The 25,536-nt window shown below is 45.4% G+C and overlaps 1 protein-coding gene across 4 annotated transcripts in view; it reads right to left on the bottom strand.

Moving 5' to 3' along the window:
• RBM47 (RNA binding motif protein 47) overlaps positions 1–25,536 on the bottom strand; it is a 194,561-nt gene that overhangs the window by 75,995 nt on the left and 93,030 nt on the right. For 2 of the 4 annotated variants that reach the window (XM_040335068.1, XM_040335073.1), the window contains exon 1: positions 16,564–17,202. The exons of 1 other annotated variant lie outside the window; for it this stretch is intronic. In XM_040335068.1, coding sequence (XP_040191002.1) covers positions 16,564–16,631 — 68 coding nt within the window. In that variant the 5' untranslated portion in view covers positions 16,632–17,202. Of the gene's footprint in view, positions 1–16,563; positions 17,204–25,536 lie in introns of those variants that run through there. One more of the 4 variants, XM_040335069.1, reaches the window with a different exon arrangement.

Below are 25,536 nucleotides of genomic sequence, written 5' to 3'. Positions count from 1 at the left end.
AGATGGTAGGTTAGTCTTTCTAACACTCACGCTGCTCTTAAAGTCTCTGTGTTTATGCATGGCACTCTCATACCTTGGTGATGGTGTCGCTGGAGCTGTAGTGTTGAACTCCAGGAAATCGAGGCTGGGGTCATTCCTCATCTGGGACTGTTCTTCAATGAATCTGCAGAAATGAATAAATGGGGGAAAGGTGATGTCATGCACCCTTTTGTACCTTGAGACTGATGCCGCCCACTTTTCTTGCAGACTGTATGGTAATTTCACGACAATTGGGTTCACTCCATGGGCTGTATCCAGGTAGCATAGCCCAATCAGACGAGGGTCTCTTTTGGCAAGCTCTAGTTCCATGAGCAGGTCACTCAAATCCTGAAGCTTATGGACGTCCTTAAGATTGATCTTTGGAATGTTCTGCAATCTCTTAAATAGGGCCTTCTCTATAGCTTCTGCACTGCCAAAGGTACGTTCGAGTCTCTGCCAGGCGGCAGCGAGACCTGCTTCTGCTTGTCCCACATAGACAGTTCTGAGGCTCTTGATGCGATTTGTGGAGCTTGGACCCAGCCATGAGATCATGAGGTTGAGCTCCTTCTCTGCGTCTAGTTTGAGGTTGGCAATGGTGGCCTTGAAAGTTGCCTTCCAAGCTCTGTAGCTCTCTGCACGGTCATCAAATTTTGAGAGACTTGTGTTAATTAGCTCTCTGCTCGCCATAATCCTGGCCAACTCAGACATATCTGATTTCTCACTGCTTGTTGCCACGACAACCTGTGGTGCCGCCGGGGCGTGTAGGCTTTGCGGCGTGAAAGGGTGAGATGCATCCAGGTAGAATGATGCTGCTGCAGGATTGAGCTGTGATCTAGTCTCTGTAGATCGTGAGGACTGCTGCTTGAGCTGTTGAGGTAGGCCAGGAAACGCCTGATGGCCCTTTTTGTAGTTTCGTAATAACTGTCCTTGAGAAGGCACATCTGGGTGAACACCATCAGATTTCTCGGGTGCTGTAAGTGACACTGGCACTGTAGGTGGACATGACTTTGAGGTTTCGGCGTTGTCAGCTTGGATGGTACTGCATACTGGGGGTAATGCAGATAATTGTTTCAGCACATAGTCGCTGGTGCGGTAAGCTGAATCTTCTACCTCCTGTGGTAGCGAGCAGACTGGATCAAGACCTTGGCTTAATGCTTGCTCAAGTAGTCTTACTTTAGCTAATGCAACTTCCTCTTCCATCTCTGATTCAAGAATCTTTATTCGAGCCTCTGCTTCTGCTTCTGCCCTCTTGGCCTCTGCTTCTGCGTCTGCCCTCTTGGCCTCTGCTTCTGCCCTCTTGGCCTCTGCCTCTGCGTCTGCCCTCTTGGCCTCTGCTTCTGCGTCTGCCCTCTTGGCCTCTGCTTCTGCTTTTGCCAGAGCTTCTTTTTCAGTGAAGGAACGTCTGGCTTTGGATTGCTCTGCGTTTATGCGGGCCTCTAGTAGTCTGTCGCTTAGGGTTGAGCTTCTTGAGCACGATGATCTGTATGACCGAGAGGAATGTTTGGATGAATTTGATCTGTGTGATCTAGTTTCTTGCAAATGGGAGATGCGGAGTTCCGCTTTATCTTTAGCAAGCAGCACCATGGTGTCTCTTTGAATGTCTATAGATTCTGCCTTGCTCAGTTCTGAAAGGGCTTCATCATTATTAACGTTTTTTAGAAAGGTTATATACCTTGTGAACAGTCTCTTGTATCCTTCATGAGCTGTGTTCAGCCGCCTGATGCCAACTTGTAAGCTTGAGGTATCACCAGAGGATTTAAGTCCTGACATGAGGGAGGAAACTCGCTCCCATAGCTCTTCCAGGTTATCGCATAGCTCATCTTTTGTGGTTTGATAGTTTTCCCTGACCTTTATTGTCGGTTTGAGGGAGCGTCTTGGTCGCACGATTTGGTCTGCTGGAAGTGTGGGTTCTGCTTCCTGTACTTCTTGGTGATCAGTATCAGGCTGCATTAGCTCTGTTTCATCACTGGGGAACTGTGCAAGGTCCTTTTTTTCCATTTTGATTTAAGGTGCGCTGTCTCTTTAAGAAAATAAACTTTTGAATTGGGGGCTGAAAATCGCAGTGCGGCTGCGCTGGGGGACTCTGGCAAGGTTCCTCAGGTGTTTTAAGTGATTTGCGGGGGTTTAGGTTAGAGAGGGACCCCGTGTGCGTTAACAGTTCTGCTATGCGAGCAAAGGTTGATATGTGATATAGAAAACGGCTTGATGAGTTGTGGAGGCTTTCAGGCAACAGTAAAGATACTGTGGACATGCGGTGCTTGCCCTGAGACTTGAGGAACATGCACTGTAGCCGGGCAGATTCGCTGCAGATAGGCCTGTTGCAGGGCGATTCCTTAGTGTGGTAACTCTGAGGGAATCTGTGACTGGGGTGTGGACATTAAGGCAGTTTTTGACTGTTCTGTTCCCACATGAAGGCGAATGAAGGTATAACTGATAATAGCTGTGTGACTTCTTACCTTCGTATCCAAGCAGTGGGGCAGACAGGACCGGCAGATGTTCAGGTTAGATGGATCCAGACTCAGACATGAAGATGAAATCAGCGTGGGTTTATTCAATCCAGATAAGACAACAAACGGTGATACAATACTGTTCTGTAGTTGTGGTATCAATGCTGACTTGTTAGAATATGTCCTGAGGCTAGCTGCTGTGGCTGCAGAGCTGCTGCTGAGCTGCTGCTAACTACTGCTGACTTCTGCTGACTTCTGCGTGGTCAAAAACTGATGCCTTCTCACGAGCCCAAAAATGTGGAGTGTCTAGTCACACAGCCATGAGGAGATACTGAAAATGGCTGCTCCCAGTGAAGAGACCTGCCCAGCAAGAGTCCACGCCTCCAATTTAGAAAAAACCTTACTAACAAGAACAGGGACGTGTGGCATGCAAATTCTGGCCAGCAGATGGCAGCAGTGAAAGAAATGCATGAAAACAAACATGTAGAAATAAAGATTAATAATGTAATGTACAAATAACTATAAGGAGAACAGCACACTGTCAGTCAAATCTTATGAGGAGGGAGCAGAGGCCTGGCTTACCAATGCTGTGTGTGTCTATGGGAGCACACAGCCTGGCTCAGGAGAACACATGCATGAGAGGGAGGAGGCACCGAAAGGAGGGAGAAGCTGACAGTGCAAGCGGTGGACTACAAGAAGAGGAGGTAAACAACCTTTGCACAGAGCAGGTAAAATATATTTTTGCCGCACCTGGGGGTGTGGCAGGGGTGTGTCGTTTGTCTATACATTTTGTATACACTTCCGTGTATACTAAAGCTGGGTACACATTGTCAGGTTTTTTTTTTGTTCAGTCTACAAAACTAAGATTCCTGCATCCATAGAAGCAATGTGGAAAGGCTTCCCCCCAGCAGAATACAAAAGCTCACTGGGAGTGATTCCCCCATCCACACATTCATGTGGTTCATTTTTTCTTTGTTCCACCCGCTGGTTAAACCAGCGAATATCCAGCCTTTAAAATATAAAGGAATATCCAACCTTCAAATATATCACTCCAGGATCCTCTTACTGGTATATTCACGCCTTCCTGAAACCCATAGGGTAAGCCAGCATCCAGACTCCAAAATGCCAGACTTTAAACTGCTACCAAATCTCTACAGGCTCCAGTTGAAATAGGAATTCAAAAGAAAAAATGTCCTTCATAGTGTAGTAAATTCAAATAAAGGGGCATTTTATGTAAACAAATGGACTCTTACATAAAATAAGCTTTAAAAGTGCAAAGGAATTAAAACACAGCGTTTGAGCGCCTTTTCACGTCACTTCCGGTCCGCGTCTGTCTCCGGCCATGCCCTACGCGTTACGTCACAGCATGTGACTTCATTGGGGGATCACCACCATAGGTGTGCACAGCCTAGGTTGCACATCCTATTGCATTAGGGTGTGCACTCCAAAGCTCAAACATGTTTGCATGGGTGTGCATGTGTATATATACTGATAATGTCAGCAGAGCAATGGACAGTATCAGCAGGGCAAATATTGGTGTCAGTAGGGCAGTGGACAGTGTCAGTAGTTTTTATTTTTATTATTTTTTTACAATTATTTTAGGAGCCCTGTTAGGGGGCTTTGGTGAAATATCACGGTTCTAAACAGGGAGAATCTGTACTACATAGGGCGATTGTGAGCAAGCCTATGCCGCCAACACACAATGCAGAGCCCGACCATGTGAGTATCACCCACTGAGGGAGGGGGTTGTTTTCCGCCCCTCCCAAAAAATGGAGCACCAGCCGCCACTGCTACAGAAAGGTGGTAATAATATACAACACTCCACGTTTTTTTGTTTGTCTTGTTGATTCAGGAATAGTCCTGTGTTATTTCCCGACAAAACATGCACATATTGCGCAATAATCTTATCAAAAAAGTACACAAAGCAAATAAAGCACTATAAATCTTGCTTTGTATCTCACAATAACCACAAATAATCCATCAAACGTGATTTGTCATAAAAATGACATTTTCAAATGCCTATTAATTTCTCAATATGGCTTTTATTATTCCATATTTTATTGAAGAAACAACACAAGACTATTTCTAAATCAACATTTATCACCACCTTTCTGTACTTGACAGGGGATAAGTAAAAAAAACATCTCATTTACGTTATGCCGGCGCAACTTTTTCAGGCAAGTGCTTTATTCACAAAGCAGTTGCCTGTAAAGTTGAGCCGGCCTAACGTAAATCCCCCGGCGGAATTCAAATTCCGCGGGTAGGGGGCGTGTAACATTTAAATCAGGCGCGTCCCCGCGCCGAACGAACTGCGCATTCGCCGGCCGCGACTTAATCCCAGTGCGCATGCTCCAAATGACGCCGGCAAATCGTCATGCTTTCGACGTGAACGTAAATTACGTCCATCCGTATTCACGACCGACTTACGCAAACGACGTAAAAAATTCAAAACTCGGCACGGGAACAACGGCCATACTTAACATTAGCTACGCCTCAGATAGCAGGGGTAACTATACGCCGGAAAAAGCCAAACGCTAACGACGTAAAAAAAAAGCGCCGGGCGGTCGTTCGTTTCTGAATCGGCGTAACTCCTCATTTGCATATTCCTTGCGTAATAATACGGATGCGCAACCTAGCGGCCGACCTGGAATTGCAGCCTAAGATCCGACGGTGTAAGTCACTTACACCTGGCGGATCTTAGGGAGATCTATGCGTATTAACCTGATTCTATGAATCAAGCGCATAGGTACGACGGCCGGACTCAGAGATACGACGGCGTATCAGGAGATACGCCGGCGTATCTCTTTTCTGAATCCGGCCCATAGACTATTCCAATTTAGGCCAATTCCTGTTGGCTCAGCCAAAATTCATGCAGTGCGGGCACCGCTATGTTTTACAAAAGTCAATTGTTAAATTGCTTTTTTGAAAGAAGCCTCTCAGAAAATTGTCAGCAAAACAGTGCTTGCATCCAATGAGATGCAGGTACTGTTCGAGTATTCTGACAGCCCGGCTAAGGAGATTCTTCCATCTGTGCCATTACAGTGGATGGAGAAATCTGTTAGATTTCTTTCCTGCAAGCTGAATGAAAATAAATCTATACATGTATTCTTTGATTGTTATTATATGGACCGCATTATATTATCATTATTAGAAAGAAGCTCAGAACCCCCACATTAAGTAAATCAGAATGACAGCAAATGTAAGATAAGTGTAGCTGAAAGCATGCTGCATATGACCATGTAAACTGTGGAGGCCCGTCTATAAGGGGCGCATGCGTCCGGCACCTAATCTACATACAGAGTGCCGGACGCATGGGTTTCAATGTTTTTTTTTTAAGCACATGATTAGAGCCTGAGGCTCTAATTAGCTTAAAAAAAGGGTGGGCTTGGGCATAGAGCACTGTGTCCTGAGCCCACCCAGTTGTGTGACAATAGCAAATTAATATCCGCTATTGTCTTCCTGATTTTCCTCCCGGCCAATCGGGAATCGGGTCTCAGGAGGGGCTGGGAGGAGAACCAACGGCCCCAGAGAGAAGAGCAGCAGCCCTACCCCGGATCCTTGCCATCTGCCTCCGAAGGTAAGGGGGCCTATGATTTTCCCGTCCATCTCCCCCGGGGGAAGGGGGGTTGGGGATCACTGCCTTCCCGTCCTTCTCACGCCAGGGGGACAGCAACCCTAAAGAACACTCCGGTCAGAGCTCTTAGCCATTGGCTGAGAACGCTGATCGGGAGCCGATTGGTAGACCTTTTTTGGTCATGCCCCTTTGACAGCAGCCAGCCGAACTTCTGTCAGACCGGCTGCAGTACACACGGGCTGAATGTCGGACAATTTCTATTGAACCCATTTATGCCGCCCGACATTTGGCCCGAATGTACTAGGCTTAATAAAGTGTGCATACATGAGAACTGTGTACTGATGTATAATATAGACGTCAGCTGCAGATCACTGGGGAGGCTCCTACAGATCACTAGGCGGGGTGAAGATCCAATCTTTGCCATTACCAGGATATAATCACAAAAGTCTGACTTGATGGAAAAAACAGACTCCTCTCTACAGGGCTGCTATTTAAAAAAACAGGGCCCCGTACAGCCTACTTGAATATTTTTGCTAATAGGACATTTATTAGTTAATAAATAAAGCTGTGTGTGTGAATAAGGTCCTGGAGCTCATTCACATGGGTGCTGTGGCCTGTACAGTGTGAATTAGCACTTTTTTATATGGTTGGAGCTGTGTGCAGGCAACCTATATTTTGCTATTGGGACACAGCAACTGTACAAACACAGCCATAGGTGCATAGCCATAGGTGCTTAGCCATAGGTGCGTAGCCATAGGTGCGTAGCCATAGGTGCTTAGCCATAGGTGCGTAGCCATAGTGCGTAGCCATAGGTGCTTAGCCATAGGTGCATAGCCATAGGTGCATAGCCATAGGTGCTTAGCCATAGGTGCGTAGCCATAGGTGCTTAGCCATAGGTGCGTAGCCATAGTGCGTAGCCATAGGTGCTTAGCCATAGGTGCATAGCCATAGGTGCTTAGCCATAGGTGCGTAGCCATAGGTGCGTAGCCATAGTGCGTAGCCATAGGTGCTTAGCCATAGGTGCGTAGCCATAGGTGCTTAGCCATAGTGCGTAGCCATAGGTGCTTAGCCATAGGTGCGTAGCCATAGGTGCGTAGCCATAGGTGCTTAACCATAGGTGCGTAGCCATAGGTGCTTAGCCATAGTGCGTAGCCATAGGTGCTTAGCCATAGGTGCGTAGCCATAGGTGCGTAGCCATAGGTGCTTAACCATAGGTGCGTAGCCATAGTGCGTAGCCATAGTGCGTAGCCATAGGTGCTTAGCCATAGGTGCGTAGCCATAGGTGCTTAGCCATAGGTGCGTAGCCATAGGTGCTTAGCCATAGGTGCTTAGCCATAGGTGCGTAGCCATAGGTGCGTAGCCATAGGCTGCGTTTGTAGCGCCACTGCGTCCAGCCACACAAACAGACCACTCACTCACACGGTATAGGCCAGAGACCCCATATGAATGAGTCTTCATTTGTTTTGTTTTTTTCAAACAATGATTTATTATTTTTTCAACAACCTTTCCATTTTGTTTTACATTTTATTTATTTTTTGTTTTTTTTTCATAACATTGCTGGGAATAAGGAAGAGGAGAGATTGTGGTGAAATATCTAAACACACAGAGAAAGGGACTGGGAATATGAATTCTTCATTCACTTGCTCTGCAACCTCAGCTGCACTGGACAGTGAATGAACAGAAATCACTCTGTACAGAGACGCCTGTTCATTCACAAACTAAAGCATAGTAAACACAGTTTATTATGCTTCAGTTATAAATGAATACAGTGAGTGATCGGTACCGATTACTCATTGTGTTCATTCAAGAAAGGAAGGGGACAGTAAATAAGACTTACTCCATCCTTAAGGATCCCATTGTGTGCCTACAGTTTCCAGCGGGAGAGGAAAGGAGGGAAGCCAGCAGTGCTGCAGGTGGGGAGCACGGGCAGCAGGGGGAAGAAGATGGGGATAAGTGTGGTGGGGAGCAATTACTGGAACTGATCCCCTGTATGGCTCTCCCTGCAGCAGCTGAAAGATGGCTTATCCTCCTCTCCCTCCTGCTGGCTTTCAGCTGCTGCAGAGACAGCCATACAGGGGATCATTGCCCCCCCCCTCCACCCCCTGCGCTGATCAGCCTCCCTGCTTATATCCAATTCCCCTTGCTGCCCTTGGCCCTGTTAGGGTTGCCACTTTTTCTTCAAGCCAAACCCAAACACTTTAGTAGCGCACAGCAAAAAACATTTTTTTGCCATGAACTATATCAGGGATATGCAATTAGCGGTCCTCAAGCTGTTGTGAAAGTCCCATCATGCCTCTGTCTCTGGATGTCATGCTTGTGGCTGTCAGAGTCTTGCAATGCCTCGTGGGACTTGTAGTTCTGCAACAGCTAGAGGCCTGCTAATTGCATATCCCTGAACTATATGATTTAACAGACCTGGGACACCTTTAGGCGCTCCAAAGAGAATAGTAATGTGGCGTGCATAGTGCCCCTCACCCTCCTATCAGGCCCTGTTCTGAGCCACATTCCTGTCTGAATAATGTGTCCGGGATTCAGGGGACTGAAACCCAAACACATGATTCAAAACCCGAACTGTCCGGGTGAATCCCAGACAGGTGGCAACCCTGTGCCCCGTACATAAGGACTAGTAGTACACCATTATTGGTGGCCATGGCTCTTTGCCACTAGTGTTCCCAATGTCATTCTCATTCTTTAACATGTTTTATCACACAGGCATGTTTAGTTTAAGATATGAGACTAAAAGACAAATCTACCACACATACAGTGTATTGAAAAAATAAAAATCACTTCCTTATTTTATGAATTCTCCTAAATATGAAAAACAAGCAGTTTCATTTCCAAACCCAGCTTCCTCTTTGGATCAGCCACACATTGTTTTCCCAGCTCAAAAAGTCTCTGTGTATGTTATCTGTTAGAAGCAAGGGTCACGCAAAATATTATATATCACCCTATCTATGCTTTGTTATTGCAGTCTCACCTACCCGAAACAGCAAGCTCATCGATTATTAAATCCCATGTGATAGCGATGTCAAAAAGAGGAAACAAAATCTCAGCAAAAAAGTCAAACATAATAAATCTTATAGAAATCCAGTGGTTGGGATTATGCATAAGCCGTTACTAGTCTATGTTGTGCAATCACAAGTTCCCCAATGCATGTTTGAATAAAGCTATTTTTTTTCCAAAACACTAATACAATATACTAATACAATACACTAATACAATATACTAATACAATACACTAATACAATACACTAATACAATACACTAATACAATACACTAATACAATATACTAATACAATACAATACACTAATACAATATAGTTACATAGTTACATATAGTTAGTCAGGTTGAAAAAAGACACAAGTCCATCCAGTTCAACCACAAAAAAATAAACAAACAAAATAAAAAACACAGTACAATCCCATACACCCAACTCCATACCCACAGTTGATCCAGAGGAAGGCAAAAAACCCCAGCAGAGCATGATCCAATTTGCTACAGCAGGGGAAAAAATTCCTTCCTGATCCCCCGAGAGGCAATCGGATTTACCCTGGATCAACTTTACCTACAAATCTTAGTACTCAGTTAGATTATGTACATTCAGGAAAGTATCCAGGCCTTTCTTAAAGCAATCTACTGAGCTGGCCAGAACCACCTCTGGAGGAAGTCTGTTCCACATTTTCACAGCTCTCAGGCCCCGTACACACGTCCGAGAAACTCGACGGGCAAAACACGTCGTTTTGCTCGTCGAGTTCCTTGTGAAGCCGCCGAGGATCTCGGCGAGCCAAATTTCCCAACGAGGAAATAGAGAACATGCTCTCTATTTGGCTAGACGAGTTCCTCGACGGGTTTCTCGGCGAAAAGTGTACACACGACCGGTTTTCTCTGCAGAATACGTCTCCCATCGAGTTTCTTGCTGAATTCTGCAGAGAAAACCGGTCGTGTGTACGCGGCCTCACTGTGAAAAAACCTTTCCGTATACTAATACACTAATACAATACACTAATACAATACACTAATACAATACACTAATACAATACACTAATACAATATACTAATACACTAATACATGGTACATGCAATAGAGATTTACTCTCAAGCATATTTATAATAAGGATGACCTTAAAGTTAACATACAAGGAAAGAAATATAGAGGCTGCTATTCCTGACCTTTTCTTCTGAAAATGCTATCTGCTTGGCTGCCGTCACTGTCCTGGGGCAAATAAGCAGATCAGGCGTTATGATTTGCTCTGATTTTATTGGTTGCGTTAGGTGACCCAGAAAATGCTGAATAGGTCATCAGTGGCAGCCTCTACATACAGTATCTCAGTTATTTCCGATGATTAAAGATCATAAATGGTTGCCAATTTCATCTGTTATTTTTAAACTCAGAATGATTGGGTAACACTAGGTTAGGCCAGGCTGAGGCTTTTTATTAAGAAAAAAAGCCATTGCTGGGTTGTATTATGCTGCTCGTGGGCTATTTTTATGATCTGGGTGTACATGAGAATTTGGCACTGATGTGTTTCTATGCCAAGAGGTTAGTCCCTAAGGCCTCGTAGGCCTCGTACACACAACCGAGAAACTCGACAGAATCCATCAAGAAACTTGGTGGGAGAGCTTTTTTCCCGAGGAAACCGGCGAGGAAAAAAGAGTTGGCCTCGTACACACAACTGAGGAACTCGTCGGAAGAGACACATCGTTTTCCTCGTCGAGTTCCTTGTTAGGCTTGTCGAGGAACTCGACAAGCTTGCTTTAAGTACACACTGTTAAGACAAAATCTTCTCGTTCTCAAACGCGGTGACGTACAACCAGGGGTGTAACTAGAAATCACAGGGCCCCATAGCAAAATGTTGTATGGGGCCCCCCCCCCACAGCTGCCCTAGTGTCAATGCAGCGTTGCCTGTGCCCCATGCAGCGTTGCCTGTGCAGAGGAAGAGGCAAGCTGGCCGGATCAGCAGAGAGCAGGATTGCCCGCTGTAATAGCTTTCATTTGGATTTCCAGTCTTCCCGGGGCTCATCGTCACATAGCCCCACCTCTTGGCCCAACTCCTTTGATGACATCACATGTCCCGCATTGGACCGGCGTTCTGTCTATCAAAGGCGCCGGACCAAGAGGTGGAGCTATGTGAAGTGAGCCCCGGGATCACTGGAAGTTCTAATGAAAGCTATTACAGCTACGGACAGCTCGCCTCTTTCTTTCCTCTCTCTTTCCCTGGCTGGGAGACCATGCTGGCACTGGCAGTGTTCTCATCCTCACCGGGCCCCCCTTTATCCTCACTCGGCTGCGGGCCCCATAGCACCCGCGTGGGTCGCTATGGCGGTAGTTCCGCCACTGCGTACAACACATACAATGGAAGGGAAGTTTGATTCCACTGGCACAACCCTTGGGGCTGCTTTTGCCAATCTCATGTTACTGCGTGTTAAATGACGTAAAATACGACGGCTTGAGTTCCCTGGTGCAGACCTTTGCATGTCTGCTGCTGAGTTACACCTCCTTTATGGGGCTTAACTTTACGCCGGACGTACGACTTACGCAAACCGCGTATAGCATGCGCCGGGTGCACGTACGTTCGTGAATCAGCGTATATTCCTCATTTCTGTATTTGAATAGAAAATCAATGGGAGCGGAAATTACAACCAGCGTAAATATGCGCCCACGATACGCCGGCGTAGGCAAGTTACGTCGGCCAGATGAAGCCTATTTTCAGGCATATCTAGTTTTGTGGGCACGGCGCACAGATACGACGGCGCATATTTGCACTTACGCGGCGTATCTATATATATCCATATATTGTGAATCCGGGCCATAGTTTCTATTTATATTTGTAGATTTCTTCGAGTTTTCCATTGTGACCTGTGAGATTTTATATATGATATATTGATTCCTAAATATAACAATATTTCTAAAATAATGAAAAGTTTATAAATAACACAGCTGTTTCTATAAAATACAGCTTGTGGCTAGACTCACATACAGTTGTCTGAATCCAATTTAAAGTGAAAGGCGAAGGAAATAAGGTATGGAATAAAGGTGGAGTTGTGCTTTAGCCCTGGTTCTCACTGGTGCGAGTTTTCAAGCGACTTGCAACACAAGTAAGAAAACACACACATTTCCAATCAATGCGACTTAAGTTTAGCGACTCATAAAAAGGGGTTTACACTACTTTGATGCGACTTCAATGCGACTTAGAGTCCCATAGACTCTAATGTCCCGTGAAAGTCATAGGCAACTGGAAATTACACAGAGTTCGCAGCAATGTGAACTGAGGCATTACTACAGCATTAAAGTGTAACGAAAATGTAAAACTTGTAAAAAAAAACGTTTTACCCTTAAACTACGTAGAGGGTTCTTTATTGTGAGAGCGGCAAGGATGTGGATTTCTCTTCCACTGGCGGTGGTCTCAGAAGGGAGCATCGATAATTAAAAAAAACGATTAGATAAGCACCTGAATGACCACAACATACAGGGATGTACAATGTTTTTCTGACATAAAATCACATACATAGGTTGGACTTGATTTACTTGTGTCTTTTTTTCAACCTCGCCTACTATGTAACTTTTTTATTTTTTATTTTTAGTTTTGGATAGGATTAGAACCCTCATTATTTGCCTTGTTTACTGTTATCATTGAAAGTAACAGAAAATTCCAAATTTTGAGTTGACACCAGAATAGTAATAGAGGGGAAATCTTCCAATAGGGACATTAGTTTTAGTGACACCCCAGAGTGATTTCCTCTCACTTCCTGTTTCAGTTATGGGAGAGGAAGTGAAAGGAAATTTCCTCTATGTGACATGCCAAAAAAAAACTGACATGGGTTATAACCTTCCCTTACTAAAGTTTTGCTTTTGGTTCTACTTTAGGCCCCTTCCACACGGGGCGGATCCGCTTGCAGTGGTCTGCCAGCTCAGCGGGAGATCTCTCAGTTGATCTCTGCTGAGGCGGCGGGTGAAAAGTCCCTCTCTGCTCACTGAGCCGGGATGGGGCTTGTCGAGCGCCGCTGCTTGCTATGGAGAGATCGGACGAAAACAGACAGCATGTTCGTTTTCATCAGATCTCACCTGATCCGATCCGCCATGGATGGATGGCGACGTATCGCCATCTGTCTGATTTCATTGGGTCGGATGTCAGCGGGCATGTCACCGCTGACATCCGATGCTCCATAGACAAGCATGGAGCAGGCGTTCAGGTCCGCCGAAAAAACTGACAGGCGGACCTGAACAGTCTGGCAGTGTGAAAGGGGCCGTAAGCCTACACACACATGACCGCACATGGGTGCTCAGGGGCAGTCACTGGCAAGGATCAGTAGATTCTTGCCAGAGGCTCTGAACACTGCAGGCACACTATGGCCCGGATTCACATACATTGGCGCATAGTTATGCCGGCGTAGCGTATCGAATATACGCTACGCCGACGTAGCGCAGAGCGCCGAGCACAGTATTCACAAAGCACTTGCTCCCTAATCTACGCTGGGTTTCCTCGGCGTAACTCGTCGTAAGTGGCAGTGGGCGTGAGCCATGCTAATGAGGCGTGACCCCATGTAAATGATGTACTGAGCGTACTAAATGTACTAAAGATACGAATAACGTACGGCGCACGCGCTGTCCCGTGTGCGCAACCCAGTGCGCATGCACAGAATCACGTCAAAACTACTCCCTAAGATACATCGAATCACTGCCTACGACGTGAACGTAACCTAGGCCCAGCCCTATTCACGTACTACTACGTAAACGACGTAAAATACGATGGCTGTTCCCTGGTCCATACCTTTGCATGAGTTGCGCCTCCTATATGGGGAATAACTTTACGCCGGGCGTACGACTTACGCAAACTGCGTATATGATGCGCCGGGCGCAACTACGTTTGTGAATCAGCGTATCTCCCTCATTTGCAAATGTGCAATGAGGCGGCCAGCGTAAATATGCGCCCACTATACGCCAACGTAGGAAAGTTACGTCGGTCGGAAGAAGCCTATTTTCAGGAGTATCTAGTTTTGTGGGCACGGCGCACAGATACGACGGCGCATAGTTACACTTACGCGGCGTATCTCGAGATACGTCGGCGTAAGTGCTACGTGAATCCGGGCCTATATGTGCAAACAGCAGCAGCTGTCAGTGGCGCCCTCTGTACAAAATAACGTCCGGCGCCGCCATTTTTCCTGTTACGGTTACATGATAATGAATCCCCAGCCTGACAGTGTTTCTGGAAAGTTGTGCCCCTTCACAAGTTAGCCACAGCTAATTGGACAGTTTGTATGTTGCCATAGCAGATATTGCAGAGGCATACTGAGGTTGTCTTTAGCAGCAAACAATGAATTTGATTGCAGCAAACTATCAGCAACGCATCGCCAGAGCCATCTTTAACACAGGGCAAAGGGGACGTCTGCCCCAGGCCCAGTCATTGTTGTGGGGCCCAAAGCAGCTTCCCCTTGAGCCCACACTAATTGATAGTAGATTCAGGAGGGTCCAAGAAAATGTTTGCCCAGGGTCCAAACAATATTAAAGATGGCCCTGCACATCGCCCATATAAATGTTGCAGCACCATAGACTCATAGTACTCCATAATACTCTATATAAGAACAACAATCACAAACACCTAGCAGTATAATGTTAGCGCCTCTGCCGGCAGGATGGACAGAGCAGATAAAGCCAAACTAGTAAGGAAATAGATGGATTTCAAGGTAACAAGTCACCATTGTACCTTTTCTTTTATAAAGACATGAAGGTGTGTCATTACACACAGACTTTTTCATATATCTTATCTGCTATGTACAAACTCACAAACTTTTTCGAAAATGGGTTTGGCCGATTCTTCGTATAGTATGGCCAGCATTAGCGGTTAACATTTCTGTCTTGCAGCACTGGGGTTCTTGGTCTGAATCCCAACCAGAACACCATCCGTTTGCATATTCTCTCTGGGCCAGATCCACAAAGAACTTACTTTGGCGTATCTATTGATACGCTGCGTAACTTCTAGGATGCCCCGTCGTATCTTTGTTTTGTATCCATAAAACAAGATACGACTGAATGGGGGCTAGATCTGACTGACGTACGTCTTAGTACGCCGTCGGATCTTAGGTGCATATTTACGCTGGCCGCTAGGTGGCGCTTCCGTTGATTTCCGCGTAGAGTATGCAAATTAGCTAGATACACCGATTTTTAGAAATTACGTCCGGCCGGCGCATTTTTTTACGTCGTTTACGTAAGGCTTTTTTCGGTGTAACGTTACCCCTGGGTCTGTGAGACGTACGCAATGTTAAGTATGGACGTCGGGCCAGCGTCTAATTTTCCGTTGTGTACGTCGTTTGCGTAAAACGTTCACGAATAGGGCTTTGCGTAAATTACATTCAGGTCGAAAGCATTGACTATTTGCGACGTGATTTCGAGCATGCGCACTGGGATACCTCCACGGACGGCACATGCGCCGTTAAAAAAAAAACGTCATTTACGTGGGGTCAAGTTGAATTAACATAAAACACGCCCACATCTTTGTCATTTGAACGCCGACACATTTACGCTACGCCGCCGTAACTTTAGACGCAAGTGCTTTGTGAATACAGCACTTGCCTCTCAAAGTAGCGGCGGCATAGCGTAACTACGATACGCTACACCTGCTTAAAATTACGCCGATCTACGTGGATCTGGCCCTCTGTGTTTGCGTGGCGGTACTCCGGTTTCCTCCTACACTCCAAAGACATGCTGGTAGGTTTATCGGCCCCTGTCTAAATTGGCCCTGCCTGGTATGTGTATGAATGCATTTGAGGTAGGGACCTTCAATTGTAAGCTCTTGAGGGCAGGGACTGATGTAAATATACAAACTGTGTAAACTGACAGCTCTATACAAATACTTGTAATAAATAAATAACACAGGTTACAGGTATCCACAGTCAGCTATTAACAAGTGGACAATTGCAGAACTGTTATGCCCCGTACACACCATCACTTTATGTGATGAAAAAAAATGACGTTTTTAAAAACGTCACTTTAAATGACCGTGTGTGGGGGAAAACGTCGTTTTATGTCTTCTAAAAAACGACCAAAAAAAATTGAAGCATGCTTCAATTTTATGTGTCGTTTTTCAAAACGTCAACTTTTACTTCACAGAAATTGACCGTGTGTAGCAAAAAACGTCGTTTAAAACGACGTTTTTTCACCCGCGCATGCCCAGAAGCTACTTATGAAGCAAGCTTCAATGGAAAAACGTGGTGAACGTAACCTCGCTTTGCTAGAACATTGTGAGAAAAACGATGGTGTGTATGCAACTTCGTCTTTGAAAATTGAAGTTTCAAAAACGTCATTTTTTACTTCCCAGAAAATGTCGTTTTTTTTCATCACATAAAGTGATGGTGTGTATGCGGCATTAGCGCTTGGTGGAGCGAAGTGACAGTTGCCGGGACATAAAAGCAGTTTCCAGCATTGCTGCCATAACATCCTATAACATACATGGCTGCAGAAAGAAGACATCATACCGGATATAATACAATACAATAAAAGAATGATAGTCGGCTAAAATCTACTTACACAACAGTTTGTTCCATGTCTTTGGATAACGATAAATAATGCGTTGAATGTCTTCTTTTTCTAGTCATATGGGAATAATAGAAGGATAGATTTCCCTGTTATAGAGCAGCAGTGGGAGAAAGTCAGTAAACTCCCACCTTTATGTCAGAGGCCAGCAGACCTTCTCCCGCCCCTCTCTGTCCCCCTTCTAACCTGATTATCCAAGGTGAAGGTATCAGCTCCAGATAAGAGCACAAGGAAATGGTGTCAGCTGGCGGAGGAGAGGGGTCTCTTCCAATGTACCTGCGGCGCTGCTCTCTATTTAGGTCTTCATAGACATTGTTCTCATGCAAACAACAGGACAATGTGTCTGCAGTTGGAGAAAGGGGAAGCTGTCAGGGCTCTCCGCATTGTTCCCAAAATCAGAAATTGTTGAATTGAAACTAGCCCTGAGGCCAAGAGGGCAAGTCTGTTTTGTGCATGGCCTTGAACAGCACATTTCACTCAGAGGGAGATACAGACATAAAAGTATCAGTATGGCTGACGTCACAGAGGAACATCTTTAACCCTTCACAGCCACTAAAAAACAGAACCGCGTCTTTAAAAAATACAGAGACATAGGGCCGGATTCAGATACAATGGTGTATCTGTCCGGCCGGCGTAACGTATCTTAGATACGTTACGCCGCTGTAACTTTGGGCGCAAGTTCCGTATTCAGAAAGAACTTGCGCCCTAAGTTACGGCGTCGTAACGTATGTGGGCCGGTGCATTGCCACGAAATGAGATTTTCCATCGGATGAGATGGTCCACCTCCATCACATCCTATTGGCTCACTCCTGTCACGTGACATATTTAAACGTCAAGTATCGACGCGAACATCAGTCTCAGCTAGGCTATCATAGGGAGATGATCTCCTCTCCCTGTGATAGCTGAAGCTGCACGGAGCTGGTGCACGGAGCTCACATGGCCTCTGTGGCCCGATTCCGAGAGCGGAATCGGGCCACAGAAGCTCATACATTTACTAGGCTAATAAATGTTCTCCTTTATTACAATGTCAGGCTAATAAATGTTCTCCTTCATTACAATGTCACTTCGGGATCTACAGCGCTATCGGGATCCCAATGCCCGATAGCGCTGTCAGCGTGCCTCCCGCCAGTGCTAACTACACCCCGCGCCCGCAGCTCTACTCCCCGCGTATTTTACTTTTTTTTGAACGGCGCATGTGCGAACGACTTACGCAAACGACGTAAAATTTTCAAAACTCGACGCGGGAACGACGGCCATACTTAACATTAGCTACGCCTCATATAGCAGGGGTAACTATACGCCGAAAAAAGCCTAACGTAAACGACGTAAAAAATACGGAAGCGCCACCTAGCGGCCAGCCTGAAAATGCAGCCTAAGATACGACGGTGTAAGACACTTACACCTGTCGGATCTTAGGCCCCGTACACACGACCGAACATGTCTGCTGAAACTGGTCCGCGGACCAGGTCGTGTGTACGGCCGACCGGACAGGTTTCCAGCGGACATTTGTCCAGCCAACCGTTTTCCAGCGGACAAATGTTTCTTAGCATGCTAAGAAACATGTCCGCTGGAAGCCTGTCCGTCGGACATGTTCGGTCGTCTGTACAGACTCACCGTACATGTCCGATCGGCCGCCATCCCTCGCATGCGTCAAAGTGATTCGACGCATGCGTGGAAGCATTAAACTTCCAGGGCCGCGCACGTCGCCGCGACGATGATGGCGACGGCGCGGCCACGTCACCGTGTATCGTGTACGCGCGGATTTCTGTCTGATGGTGTGTACAACCATCAGACAGAAATCTCCGGGCGGACATGTCCGCTGAAAACGGTCTGGCAAACCGTTTTCAGCGGACAGTCCGTCCGTCTGTACTAGGCCTTAGGGAAATCTTTGCGTAACTGATTCTCTGAATCAGGCGCATAGATACGACCTCCCGCACTCAGAGATACGACGGCGACGCACCATCTATGCAATAACCCTCTGCAGTGCCATTCATTTTTAATGGCACTCCAATGCATTAAAGGGGTTGTAAAGCTTCAATTTATTTTTATTTTTAAATAACCAACATGTCATACTTACCTCCATACTTACGATCCACGTCTTCTGGGGTCCCTCGGCTGCTGTCTGGGCTCCTCCCCACTTGTGGTAACCCCCCTGGGAAGCGCTCTCCCAAAGGGGGTTACCTTGCGGGCGCGCTCCCGAGTCCTGTATCCAGCGTCCATAGCCGTCGACTACAGGACACGGCCCCGCGTCATTGGAGCTGATTGACAGCAACGCGAGCCAATGGCTGCGCTGCTATCAATCTATACAATGAAGAGCCGAGAAGACCGGGCCGAGAAGAGCTGAGAAGCAAGTGCGTTCTCAACGCGGGACTTTCGAGGGCTTAGGTAAGTAAACGGGGGGGCTGGGGGGCCAGTAAGTAGCGGATGTTTTTTCACCTTAATGCATAGGATGCATTAAGGTGAAAAAACATTAAAGGGGTTGTAAAGGTTTGTTTTTTATTTTTTATTTTCTAAATAGGTTCCTTTAAGCTAGTGCATTGTTGGTTCACTTACCTTTTCCTTCGATTTCCCTTCTAAATGTTTTTTTTCTTTGTCTGAATTTCTCACTTTCCGTTTCTCCTCAGTAAGCTTGCCCTCATCATCCGAGCTGTTCTGGCTGGGGGTTAGTCAGCCAGAACAGCTTACTGAGGAGGAACAGGAAGTGAGAAATTCAGACAATGAAAACAAAGAAAAAAAAACATTTAGAAAGGAAATCGAAGGAAAAGGTAAGTGAACCAACAATGCACTAGCTTAAAGGAACCTATTTAGAAAAAAAACGAACCTTTACAACCCCTTTAAGGTTTACAACCCCTTTAACGTGCTCTGCAGCACACCACAACACCATAACTCCCAACTTTTTTAGATGGGAATTAAGGACACCTATTAGCAAATGCATGTAGACATAAGACACACCCCCCTGTCATGTTCCCTTAACAACTTAAGGACCGCCTCCTGCAGATATACGTCGGCAGAATGACATGGCTGGGCACAAGCACGTACCTGTACGTCCTCTTTAAGTGCCCAGCCATAGGTTCGCCCGCGCACACACGCGACCCGGTCCAAAGCTCCGTGACCGCAGCCGCAGGACCCGCGGACCCAATCGCCGCTGGAGTCCCGCGATCGGTCCCCGGAGCTGAAGAACGGGGAGAGCTGTGTGTAAACACAGCTTCCCTGTTCTTCACTGTGGCGCTGTCATTAATCGTGTGTTCCCTGTTATAGGGAAACACGATCAATGACGTCACACGTACAGCCCCGCCCCCCTACAGTTAGAAACACAGATGAGGTCACACTTAACCCCTTCAGCGCCCCCTAGTGGTTAACTCCCAAACTGCAATTGTCATTTTCACAGTAAACAATGCATTTTTTGCTGTGAAAATGACAATGGTCCCAAAAATGTGTCAGAATTGTCCAATGTGTCCACCATAATGTCACAGGCACGAAAAAAATCGTTGATCGGCGCCATTAGTAGTAAAAAATATTTTTTTATAAAAATGCAATAAAACTATCCCCTATTTTGTAAACGCTATAAATTTTGCGCCAACCAATCGATAAACGCTTAGTGTGATTTTTTTTTTACCAAAAATAGGTAGAAGAATACGTATCGGCCTAAACTGAGGAAAAATAAATATTTAATTTTTTTCAAAATTGTTGCTCTATTATTGTTTATAGCGCAAAAAATAAAAACCGCAGAGGTGATCAAATACCACCAAAAGAAAGCTCTATTTGTGGGGAAAAAAAAAGGACGGCAATTTTGTTTGGGAGCCACTTCGCAGCGACGCAGTGCCGAATCGCGAAAACTGTCCGGGTCCTTTACCTGGTTAAAGGTCCGGGTCTTAAGTGGTTAAAGGGGAATTATACAAAAAAAACGATTAGTTAAACCCACAAGTTTCTATTTTTTAACACTGCATTATATTGGCTTTTGACAATTACTAATGCAATCATTTAGAAATTGGATGAAAGGTTTAGTACTGGGAGACACTTTTTGAAAGATAAATAGTGCATTTTATATACAACTATATAGATCAGACCAAAATGAGAGACAATTGAGGAGTAAAGAGGGACAGATGGACATTGCTCCAAATCAGGGACAGGCCCTTGAAATTAGGGACAGTTGGGAGCTATGCACAACATGCTCTGTTCACACTGCCGCAACCTGAAAGTCGTGCTACTTTGCCAGGCGACCTCAGTGCGACTTAAAGCAACATTGAAGCAACTTCACCAAATGCCTGGGTAATCTTTCTGTAATGTCAGATCCAAATCACATCAATTAAGATGAGGATCCGACTTGGAGGCGACTAGTCTATGGGCACAAGTTCGATAGGAATCACCTTGAAGTAGTACAGGAACCATTTCTAAAGTCGGAACAATTTCAGTAGTGCTGAATAAGACATCTCTCATTGACTAAAATGGGACTTCAAATGTAACACGACTTGGGGGATCCCAATTGTGGCAGTGTGAACCGAGCCTAATGCAATACTGTTGTCATGCGCTGCATTGGAAAGAGTTGAAAACAAACCAAAAAAAACACCTGATGTACACTACTACTGTAAGACCCCTTTCACACTGGGGCCGCGGCTGCTAGTGGTGAAGCGCTGCTCGTTTTAGCGGCGATTTACCGATGTTTAAGTGGAGCTTTCCGGCCGCTAGTGGGGTGCTTTTAACCCCCAAGAAGCAGTTAAGAAGGGGTTAAAAGCACCCGTATTGCGGCATTCCATTCCAATGGGCAGGAGTGGTTTGGGAGTGCTATATACAGCGATCCCAAACGGCCCCAAAGATGCTGCTTGCAGGCCTTTTCCTAACGTCCTGCAGGCGCACTGCCCCAGTGTGAAAGCACTCAGGCTTTCACACTCAGGAGGCAGTTTTCAGGCGCTGTACAGGTGCTTTTTCTAGAGCTAAGCCTGAAAACTGCCTCAGTGTGAAAGCGGTCTAAGATTGGTCTTAACGTGAGAAATATTAATAGAGAAACATCAGCAATAAATGTAAGTGCACATAGTTAAAAATTATCAAAAATAATTAAAACCCACAAAAATCTTAACCCAACATGTTTCACCTAGATGGTGAACAAAGGCTTCATCAGGAGCATAAAGTGTGTTTAAAGAAAGCACATTATTATTTTTCATTATGGCCACTTAGATTTATTGGGGCAATGTGGACCTAGTTGTAGGAGGAAAAGAGAGAGATTTGTGGACTGTTGGAGATAGTGGATTGATAGAAGTGCTTTCTCTTCCCAGGCTGGAAGGGTACTGTGGAATATTTGATTTTGATGGGCAGCTAAGTCTTTTAGGAACCACAGCCTAATCACCCCGTACTGCGCACTTTCCCCGCAGTACTGTCGCCTTCCTTCCTCTTCTCTCCCACCAGCTGCTGATGTGAGCACACACAGGGGGATGTTTTAGAACAAGTGGGTGAAAGGGCCTGTAAATATTTAATTTACTGGCCACTTCTCTTTCTGAATGAACACAGTGAGTGATCGGTACTGTGTGTTTTCAGCTTTAGAGTGCACACCCTAATGCAATAGGCTGTGCACACCCATGAATTGAATAATCAAAAACCCTCATATACTAATGCTTTTTGGCTCTATCAGGCACTAATTCTTTGTGTATAGAGTAAAAAATTTGCATTTAGGTCTGTTGCAAACACACCTCCAAAGCTGTACAGGTCCGAGATTTAATGCAGTGTTAAAACTGAAAGCAAACATTTATTATCATGCAGATTACCAATTCTTAGATGTGGTGGCTGCATTTGTTTTCTTTTTTAGGCTTTCTTTCCTTTATTTTAACCTGGTGATCGGACCAGTAAGTCTGTTGTTTTCTCGATCTTTTACTGTTCTATGAAGAAGGAAGGTTCGGGAGCAGTGTCCAAGTGTGGCTATTACCATATGACGAGATCATTATTCAGATCCCGGAGCTGGAACAAGTAGAGCTTTAAAAGACATCTATTACCCTGACAGTCTAAGGCAGTGGTTCTCAACCTTCTAGTGCCGTGACCCCTTGATAAAATTTCCCAAGTTGTGGGGACCCCTAACAGTAAAATTATTTTCATAGAGTGGGTTGAAAGCACCCAAGGCAAGACAAGTAATTTGCGCCCCTAACCTGTGGACATTTAGCGCTCCCTGATTGCCTTCCACTCGTACAATATTAACCTGCCTGGCGGTATTCCCGAGTCTGACTCGGGGTTAGATTTTCCTGCTGCGAGCGGTAACCCCGAGTCAGACTCGGGCTTGCCTCGCTAGATCCACAGGCATGGTTTACTTACCTTGTCCCTGGATCCAGCGATGCCACCGCGCTGTGTGAGCAAGCGGGACCTCGCTCGATTCACACAGTGCCTCCGTGTGACGCCGATCTCCGTTCCCTGCGACGTTACGACGCACGGGGACGGAGAACGGCGCCAAATTCAAAAAAGTAAACAAACACATTACATACAGTATACTGTAATCTTATAGATTACAGTACTGTATGTAAAAAAAACACACCCCCCTTGTCCCTAGTGGTCTGTCCAGTGCCCTGCATGTCATTTTATATAATAAAAACTGTTCTTTCTCCCTGCAAACTGTAGATTGTCCATAGCAACCAAAAGTGTCCCTTTATGTCAAAAATAGTTTTAGATCAGCTAAAAAACAGCGATAATAAATTATAATCACTTGCAGAATTGTGCGATAGCGATTTGTGGGGAAATTCGTCATAAAAAAAAAATAATAATGACAGCGACAATTCTGCAACTGAGCAAATTTCAGTGATTTTGAGTTGATTACATTATTGAATAATTTTTATTATAATTATATTATTATTTGTTATAATTATTTATTATATTATCATTTATAATTTTGTTTTTAAAAAAATGTCATACCCAGGATGCCTATTAGATTCTTGTTTGGTCAGATTTAAGTGAGTTATTTCTAAAAATTACAGACCTACAATATAAAACGCCAAATTTCCTTGCAAATAATGGTACCGCTTTCAGCATGTTTTTTCTGAAAGAATCATACCGCCAGGGAGGTTAAACCCCCTTATAGTACATTTTAGGATGTACCACTCTTTCTCTTTGCTCTCCTTTATTTCCCTTTCATCTCTCTCAATCCTAATTCCTTGCTTTTTTCCACATCCCTCCATCTGACTGTCTTTCTTGCTCTCTCTTTTTTCCCTTTCTCTCCCCTATTCTTTGTTCCTTCCCTCTTATCTCCCTTCCTGGGAGATCAGTGCAGGCTTCAGCAACAGCCCAGGATTTGGTGACCCCTGGCAAATCATCATTTGACCCCCGAGGGGGTCCCGACCCCCAGATTGAGAACCACTGGTCTAAGGCCTCGTACACACGACCGAGGAACTCGTCGTAAATGAAACATCGTTTTCCTCGGCGAGTTCCTTGTCAGACTTGTGGAGAAACTTGACAAGCTTGCTTTGCGTACACACTGTCAAGACCAAATCTCCTCGTTCTCAAACGCGGTGACGTACAACACGTACAATGGCAGGGGAAGTTTGATTCCACTGGCACAACCCTCTGGGACTGCTTTTGCTAATCTCATGTTAGTGCGTGTTAAGTAGTGCTGTCAAGCGATTAAAATTTCTAATCGCGATTAATCGCATTAATGTCATAGTTAACTCACTATTAATCGCGCGATTAAGGAGGTTCACCCTTTAAAACATTTTTTTTTTGTTTTCTTTTTTTTTTTTTTTTTTTTATAATATTAAATTGTGTTTTTTTTTTTTTTTTACATTTTGATCACTTTTATTGCTGTCACAAGGAATGTAAACATCCCTTGTGACAGCAATAGGTGGTGACAGGTACTCTTTATGGAGGGATCGGGGGTCTAAAAGACCTCCGAGCCCTCCTTTGCACTTCAAAGTATTCAGATCGCCGAAAACGGCGATTCTGAATACTGTGTACTTTTTTAAATCCGGCGCCATTGGCAGCCGAGAAACCCGGAAGTGACCTCATGACGCCGCTTCCGTGGTTTCAATGCGGAGACTGAATCAAAGCCGCTTACGGCTTAGTGTCAGTCTCCAACCTGGACACAGAAGGCGGCGGATCTAGGATCGGGTCTCCCGGTGGGACGGGAGGCCCGGTCAGAGCGGCGAAAGGCGGCGGGAGGGGGGGGATGTCCCCTCCCGCTCCTCCGGCATAACAACCGAGCGGCTTTTAGCCGCATCGGTTGTTATGTTTGGATAGCCGATCGCCCGCTCTAAACAATGGTACCAGGATGATGCCTGCGGCTGCCCCCCGAACGCCGCCTCGTTTATTCGGCGATAAAAAAATTTACGGCGTTAACATGGGTTTGCGTTAACGCCGTTAATAGCGCGTTTAACTGACAGCACTAGTGTTAAGTAAAAGTTTGGTAAGAGACGATTTGCACTTTTCAGACTGTTACAGCGTGACAAATGTGCTATCTCCATTACAAACGCTACTTTTACCGAAGGTGCGCTCCCGTCTCATATTTTATTCTGAGCATGCGCGGGTTTCTAAGCATACACACGAACGTGTTTCTCGTCGAAAACCAGCCCGACGAGGAACACGACGAGGAAATTGAGACTCCTGTCGAGGAAAAAGAGAACTTTTCTCTTTTTTCTCAAGGAGTTCCTCGACAGTTTTCTCGATGAAAAACATACACGCGACCGTTTTCCTCATCAAAAAAGCTCTGCCACCAAGTTTCTTGATGGATTGTGTCGAGGAAACCGGTCGTGTGTACGAGACCTAAGTATTTAGCTAGCAGAGCAGTCATGTGAAATAGATTAAAGCCTAAAGGAAAATTAGAACCAAATATTAGGTAGGCTTTGTCCCCTGAGTTGGTTGCTAAAGTTTGGTTTTTAATCAGGATGTACCGCTGACTGCACCGCCTAAAATAGATATATATTTAAACACAATTGCCTTTGTGCACGTTACGTGTGTGTTTTTCTTGTCTTCATGCAGTTGGAAGAGTGTATTTTCCAGTAATGA

Source organism: Rana temporaria, chromosome 1 (genome assembly GCF_905171775.1).
Source record: "Rana temporaria chromosome 1, aRanTem1.1, whole genome shotgun sequence".
In the NCBI taxonomy this organism is placed as follows: domain Eukaryota; kingdom Metazoa; phylum Chordata; class Amphibia; order Anura; family Ranidae; genus Rana; species Rana temporaria.
The sequence above is the reverse complement of the archived record's forward strand: the minus strand, read 5'-3'. Positions and strand labels throughout refer to the sequence as shown.